We start from the raw sequence: 8,403 nt of genomic DNA on the forward strand, positions 1-8,403 counted from the left end.
AACGCTATAAGATGTAGCTTTGATGAATAATATTCCTGGCCTTTTTTTTTCATCATACCCAGGACATTAACGATGTATATAATATATAATAATGGGGACAAACACCAAAATATTATGTCAATATTTTTATACAACCATTTAAGAATACATAATAAACTACGAATAAGTATATATAATTAAATTAATTTTAATAATTATTATCTTTATAATTACAATTATATTGAAAACATTTTTACATTGATTATTTTAGTTATTAAATATTTTTGTGAGATGTATCCTTATTTAGGATGTTGTTGTTATTATTATACAAATTTTACTATAAAAAATATTAAATTTGTATAAACATAAATTATGACCTCATTATTTGTTTACAACATGGTCTCTAAATTTCATTTATAGAAAATATTTACTGTAGTATGTTTGTGCTTTATACATAGTGAGTGCTGCTATTTTTTCGCACAACCTTATGCTGTTGAGGCTCGTATCATCAACAAATGACAAGAGCATGGTGCGGTCAACCCGTAGTATTTTTGGCACGCTCGAAAGCTTAAATTTATTCAAAACTCAACTAGTAAATTTTTTCTTATATTCGAATCCAAATTCCAGCAAAAACATACACAAAAACATGGACAAGAAACGCAAAAGATTTGATTTAAAAAACTGGTCTGCAGTCTTTGTTTCCATGGCAGCGTTGGTGTTGATCAGCATAGGCGTTATCAGCAACCAAAGAAAAAATAATACCAGTGTTAATGAAAAGCACATTTCATTGTCGAAAAAAGCACTTCTGGACATCTGTCATGGGCTTGATTTTGCAGAGACTTGTGCTCAGCACCTGCCTTTTAAGCTGTTTGGGGATGATCATAAGCCCGGGGAATTTATGCGGATGGGGATGGATGCCGCGATGAATAATCTGAGGGAGGCGGGGAGGAAGGCGGTAGCTATGCAAGCGGAGCACAGTGATGAGCATACGAAGAATGCTCTGCTGCAATGTGGTGAGCTCGCGGATAAGGCTGTTAATGACCTCCAGAGGTCTCTGCAGCATTTTCTTGATCATGAGATTAAGGGTTTGGATGAAATTGTTGATGATATTTTGGTTTGGTTGAGTGGTGCATTGACATATCAACAGACTTGTTTGAATGGGTTCTTGAGTGATGATGGAAAACCGGTTGGGCCGGTTCATGAGAATATGAAGGTGGCTTTGAAGAATGGGATGGAGTTAACCACCAATGCCCTTGGAATGGTCACTCGGTTTAGCTCCAATTTTGACTCATCGGCTCAAGGACAAGCGGCTGCTCCTACTAATCGTCGTCGTCTAGAGGCGTTTCCAGGATGGTTGGATCCTACGAGAAGGGCTCTTCTTGGTCCTGCTATTGCTCCTGCAGCTCCCGGGAATGTTAAGGCGGATGTGATTGTTGCACAAGATGGTTCGGGTAAGTATAAGACGATTAATGAAGCGTTGAAGGACATTCCTCTGAATGGTCTCAAGACCTTCACACTTTACATCAAGGCAGGGGTGTATAACGAAAAAGTTGTATTCAGCATGGCTCATAAGAATGTGGTGCTCATAGGTGATGGTCCAACCAAGACGAAAATAACCGGAGCTCTCAGCGTCACTGATGGACAAACTACCTTCATGTCTGCAACAGTTGGTATGCATAAAATACTGCACTCATTTTCGTTAAGGCTAAATGCCCTTTCAACTTTGGGGGTGTGTACCGATACGGCCTCAATGATTTAACTCGGCCTATTCAACACTTCAAATATCCGATATGTTCCGATTAGCCCTCATACGGGCCGAATTAAAACACCGAGGCCGCATCAGTACACAACCCCAAATATTAAGGGTTAAAAGGGTATTAAGCCTTTCGTTAATCTTGATTCAAAATTGCAATTACTGATAATGTGCGCGCAGCTGTTGAAGGGGACGTTTTCTTCGCAAAGGACATTGGATTTGAGAACTCTGCTGGCGCTGCCAAGGGCCAAGCGGTGGCACTCAGGGCGGGAGCTGATAAAATAATCTTCTATAATTGCCGAATAGATGGATACCAAGACACTCTCTACTCACACACTTATCGCCAATTCTACAGAGATTGTGTCATTTCTGGCACCATAGACTTTCTTTTCGGTGACTCTGCAGCTGTCTTCCAAAACTGCACATTCCTGATCCGAAAGCCCGGGGTCGGTCAAGGCCCCGTTGTTATGGCTCAAAGCAGGATCAATATACGTCAGCCTACAGGAGTTGTGTTACAGAACTGCACAATTGTTGAGGACGCGTCGCTAGCAGCAGAAAAAGCGACCACCCCCCCTGCATTCCTCGGAAGGCCTTGGACAGAATTTTCTAGAACAATCATCATGGAATCTTTCATAAGTAACATTATTAATCCTGAAGGCTATACACTATGGAACGGGACATTTGGTCTAAACACTTCATTTTACGCGGAATTTGGCAACAGAGGTCCAGGGTCAGCTACAGATAAACGCGTAAAATGGCAAGCATTCAAGGCACTTGGTCCTGCTGAAATCGAACGTTTCACTCCAAATAAATTTATTCAATCAGATACTTGGGTACCGCAGACTAAAATTCCTTATATATCAGGCTTTACATTCCCACCAGGTCGAGGCACACCGGCCTCGGCCTCAGCCAAAGCCCCTGCAGCTGGAAACGAAGATATACCTTTCCAGAATCAAAGAAATTGTTACAATAGTAAGGTTACATTTAATGGCCAAACCTGTACTTAAGGATCATCAAGATATCATGCAGACCATGATTTTGCTTCGGCTCCAGCATCAACAGCTTCTCGAACTGAACAACAACATGTTGACGATCTTCTCTTGAATGCAGATGTTTCTGAGAAATCTTTTCGGTTGTTTACTTCCTTAGCTCTCTTTTGTAAGTTTAACTTCTGTAAATACTACACCTCCCACTGAGTAGATTAGTTACTTTGTCATGCATAGTTGGAGATATAATATAATTACGGTTTTTCTATCACGTGGCATAAGCACCAAATTTTATATATTTAACTCATCTTGACTGATTAATACTTATAAGTAATGGTGGACGTTACCTGTATATACAAAAGTTCCACCAATCAAAACAAACTAAATACATCGAATTTAGCATTCATTGTCTGCCCATGGGACACACTAACCAAACCCATATAATTATACGCACAAAAAACCTAGAAATTATAAATATATACCGATTTCCTTGACACAGTAGAAATCTCCATCAACAAAAATCTTCCATCTAAACAAAAAGTAAATTTAAGTCAAATTTAAACCAGGTGAAAACAAAATCTAGGTTGGTTTTGGGTATACTCATAGTCATAGACCACTGTGATACTGGATGAAAGTACTGAACATGTTAAAAAATATTATAATCATGACGGTTGGATGTTTATCCAAAAAAGGGAAACTGTAAATTATACTTTATTTGTCTTATAATAAGAGTCGCTTTAACTTTCTACGTTTAATTTGAGATGTAAAAAAATCATACTTCTATATATTATTTTTCAAATTTTTTTTCTAAATAAAAATCTAACATCTATATTTTTATTTAGAAAGACAAAAACTGGAAAATAATACGTGAAGCATGTCTTTTTTTCGAGAAAAAAGAATAAATTTCATTATTTCTATGGATCAAACAAGAGAGTCTCCGACAAACAGTTTGGAGGAACGTAAAATCAACATGATCATAAACATAACAAGGAAATCGAGCTAACAAATTATCTGTCTTGTTTGCTTGTTTTTTAACAAATCTAACTGAGGTACGCCGCATATTCTGCAACTTCGAACAGCATTGCCCAATAACATCCCCACCTTTAACAAGTTCAAAGCTTGGCGATTAATGGCAGTAGCAGTTAACATAGAATCGGTCTCGACCTGCACTCTTTCCTCGTGCAACTGCATATTCACATCCGGACCGGGCTTCTTTAACTCCATTAGCTTCTGCTTCAAACACTGATTCCGTGGTTGGAAATTTCATCGTACTTCCTGCTACAAACAGCGGCGGATCTAGGAAGAGACACGGGAAGACATGTGTACCCCTAAATTTTTTTTAAACATTTTTTCACCAATTTAAATTTTGCAAAATTATAAATGTGCCCCACAAAATTTAAAGATATGTAGGTGTTTTCCAGAAAATTTGCTTAGTGCCCCCTAACGTTTGTGTGCTAGATCCGCCCCTAGCTACAAACGAACCGTGGTGGTCTCGGATTAACATGCCAATAACAAAAGAACCTGCTCCATTAAAGAGAGAAGCATCAACATTAATTCAAAAAACACCTTCCTCGGGAGGGATCCATCTCAAATTACATGTAAAAAATTAAAATTACTCTCATTCTAGAACAGAGAGAGTATAACATGTCTCAGTTATTCGGACCGGGATCCTGAAAAGATATGATGCAAGACTGTCCAGGAACTAGAGTCTTGTTCCAACCATATTTCCACTCTTCATTTATTGTCGATATTCTGATGTTTTTCTTTTCATTTTGAAAATTTACTTTGGTTGTTAAACCTTGCATAAATATATGTCATCAAACTTGATTCCAAATTTAGTGTTTTTTCCTTGATAATTAGAATTATAGAATATATTTTAACAATCTCATTGGCTAAAATTTCGTGTGTACCTAACAGTTATGTTGTTATCTTGTCTCCTCCATCATATTTGTTGGAGACAATCTTGTCGGATGCTTTGATTATTGAATGAAATCAACCTTTTATTTCAAAAAAAAAAAAACAATCTCATTGGTTAGAGAATCGGAAATAACAAAATAAATCATTCTCACCTGAGATATTTCCGAAAATATATTTATTCGGTGCTATATATCCGCGCAACAATTTTTCTAGAGCCACATATATAGCGTGGAGGCAACAAATAAAAAGAAGAGAGTATGGTGAACCTTCATTTTAGGCACACTAGAAAATTGAAAACATATCTTTCTTCACATGAACCAGAAAGAAGAAAAAATTGACAAGACAGTGAAATTATTATCATTAATTATCAAATTCATTGAAATCAGGCCTTAAGAGATAGATAAACATGGAGAGTAAGAACAGGAGATATGCCATAATAGGGATCTCCTCTGTTTTGTTGGTAGCTATGGTTCTGGTGGTCACCCTAGGCTTCATTGGCAACAACCAAAAGAAATTTGACAAGCACATCACATTATCTCGAAAAACCCTTCTAGACATTTGCCATGCAGTTGATTTCAGAGATGCATGCATTAGTAACCTTCCTTTTAAGATCCTGAGAAATAATCATGATCCTAAGGAATTGTTGCACAAGGGGTTTGAGGTGGCCATGACACATTTGAGGACTGCGTCACAGAGGACATTGTCGCTTGGATTGATCCACAGAGAGCCGCGTACACAAGGCGCTCTGACGAGTTGTAGGGAGCTCACGGAAATGGCCATAAGTGACCTCCAGAGGTCTGTTGACAAGTTCATTAATCATGAGATTGGGAGCCTTGCTAGGATTCTGAATGATCTTTTGATTTGGGTAAGCGGTGCCATGACGTACCAGGAGACTTGTTTGGATGGATTTGTGAATACGAATACTCTGGTTGGGCAGCATATGAGGCTGGCCTTAAGAACTGGCATGGAGTTGACAACCAATGTGCTTGGCATGATGACTCAAGTTGCCACAAAATTTGAAGCATCAATACAAGTTACAACCACCCTTCATAATCGTCGTCTCAAATCAACAGCCAGATTCCCAGAATGGGTAGAATCTGATAAAAGGCGGCTTCTTGAAGATAATCAGGGGAATGTTAAGGCAGACCTTGTTGTTGCACAAGATGGATCAGGAAAGTATAGGACAATAAATGATGCCTTATGGGACATTCCTAAACATAGTGACAATACGTTTGTGCTATACGTTAAGGAAGGTGTGTATAAGGAAAAAGTTCAATTCAATTCAAGTATGAGGCATGTGATGCTGATAGGCGATGGTCCTCGCAAGACAAGGATAACAGGAAGTTTGAACTTCGTGGATGGAACGCCCACCTACCAGAGCGCAACTGTTGGTAAGCATCTTACACTTGTTAACAACTCTTCTACACTTAAAATTGTTACTAGGAGGTTAAGTTTGTCACACTTACTTGCATGATTATTGCAGCTATTGCCGGAGATTATTTCATTGCAAAGGACATTGGCTTTGAGAACACTGCAGGCCCCGAAAAACACCAGGCTGTGGCACTCAGGGTTGCAGCTGATAAGTCAGTATTCTATAACTGCCAAATGGATGGATACCAAGACACCCTGTACACACACACTTATCGCCAATTCTACAGAGACTGTGTGGTTTCAGGCACAGTGGACTTTGTTTTTGGTGACGCGGCTGCTATTTTCCAGAACTGTACATTTTTAGTCCGAAAGCCTATGGACAATCAACAATGCATTGTCACGGCACAGGGCAGGAAAAATGAGCGGCAGCCAACTGGAATTGTCTTTCAAAACTGCACCATAACTGATGAGGCCTCACTCCATCCTGTTAAAAACAACTTCGCAGTTTACCTTGGAAGACCATGGAAAGAATATTCAAGAACAGTCATCATGGAATCTTACCTAGATGATCTAATTCGACCCGAAGGATTCCTCCCTTGGATGGGTACAATTGGCTTAAACACACTCTTTTATACAGAGTTTAACAACAGAGGACCTGGTTCAAGCAAAGATAAACGCGTAAATTGGCCTGGAATCAAGGAGCTAAGTCCTGATCGGATACAATATTTTACTGCTAATAAATTTATTCAGGCAGATGGTTGGGTGCCATCTTCCAAAGTCCCTTATTCATCTGGCCTTATGTTTCAATCCCCACAACAAGGTGCATTAGGCCCAGTTCCAGACCAAGATTTTGCAGATTCAGCTTACAAGAATATCCGAGATTCTTATAGTTCTCATGCTAACTTTACACCAACTCCTTCCCCAACTCCCTCAGCTAATACTTCTCCACCCGCACCCGTGTCTGATAACCAAGGTTCATCTACATCTCCTGCAGATAATTCTGCATCTCGCACTACACAAACAGCTCCTTCAAATGAAATAGGTCAAAATTCTGCTTCTCCCGCTTCAACGACAGTTCCTTCAGCTGAAACAGGTTCAAATCCTGCTTCTCCTGATGCCCCGACAGTTCCTTCAACTCAAACAGGTTCAAATTTTGGTTCTCGTGATGCACCACCAGATTCTTCTTCAACTGTAACAGGTTCAAATTTTGCTTCTCGTGATGCACCAAGAGATTCTTCAAGTGAAGTAGGTTCGAATTTTGCTTCTCGTGATGCACCAAGAGATTCTTCAAGTGAAGTAGGTTCAAATTTTGCTTCTCATGATGCACCAAGAGATTCTTCAAGTGAAGTAGGTTCAAATTTCGCTTCTCGTGATGCACCAAGAGATTCTTCAAGTGGAGTAGGTTCAAATTTCGCTTCTCGTGATCCACCATCAAATCCTTCACCAAAACTAAATCCAGATTTCCCCTTCAGTACAATTATAAAATTCCCTTAGAATTTTCGACCTATTACCTTTTGATTAGCTCCAATTTTGTAGGGTAATCATGTAAATCATTTCCTGTAAATAGTGCACATAGTAGCATTAATTCAGATTAACATTTAGAGAACATCTATTAGTTTCAAATCTTTTGAAGATAGTGTAACGATATGATAGTACAAATATATATGGCAATGCTCCATCTGCCATTGACACTGAATTTTAAGTTTTAAGATAATTACAACACATCATCAAATCATCATGAGTGTAAAAACTTTGAAATGCAGATAGCAAAAATCATGTCTGGTTCCAACTTCCGGAGTCTAAGATCGTAAGCGTCAAACCAGTACTCTTCACGTTAACCGGACAGATCGACTGAAATCCATATCCAATAATTTTTATCGTATTCGACCTGTATCGGATCGGTCCAAAATAACCTGTGCAGTAAGCTATATACTCCCTTTGTTTCTCTCGATTGTACACTATATTGAGGAACATGACACGACACACACTTTAATACTCCTACAAAATATTGTTCCGTAACTTATTTTTAAGATTTGTATTTTATGAAGTAATAATAATGATGGTGCGAAGCTAATAAACTTTAAACAATACAATTATCGTTAACCCTAATTGTCTCTAGTCTAGCCTCTCTATTGTCGTAGCCGCCGGGGGCTTCCATCGGTTTTCACCGGTGGAAAGCCCCGAATCACTTGATTGTTTTGTTTTTCTTCCTAGTTTTTGAATAATACATCTTCCCGGGAAATTTTGATCTAAAACCATCGGAGATTTCGCTGTCTCTCTTCCAAGCGGGTGAGTTTTAGCCCGATTTCTCTTGTTTTTGTGGTTCTGCTCCGGATCTGTTCTCGGGAGAATTCTTAGATCTAAAACCATCGGAGATTTCGTTGTCTTTCTTCTCTG

At 38.8% G+C, this 8,403-nt stretch overlaps 1 protein-coding gene across 1 annotated transcript; it reads left to right on the plus strand.

Moving 5' to 3' along the window:
* Nucleotides 1–607: 607 nt before the first annotated feature.
* On the plus strand, nt 608–7,500 carry LOC108201156 (putative pectinesterase/pectinesterase inhibitor 28). The gene is made up of 4 exons (XM_017369457.2): nt 608–1,649; nt 1,913–2,734; nt 5,124–6,026; nt 6,119–7,500. The coding sequence occupies exons 1-4, from the start codon at nt 626–628 to the stop codon at nt 7,498–7,500; spliced, it is 4,131 nt and encodes a 1,376-aa protein (XP_017224946.2). The 5' UTR covers nt 608–625.
* Nucleotides 7,501–8,403: the final 903 nt, after the last annotated feature.

This window comes from Daucus carota, chromosome 9 (assembly GCF_001625215.2).
Source record: "Daucus carota subsp. sativus chromosome 9, DH1 v3.0, whole genome shotgun sequence".
NCBI classification, from domain to species: domain Eukaryota; kingdom Viridiplantae; phylum Streptophyta; class Magnoliopsida; order Apiales; family Apiaceae; genus Daucus; species Daucus carota.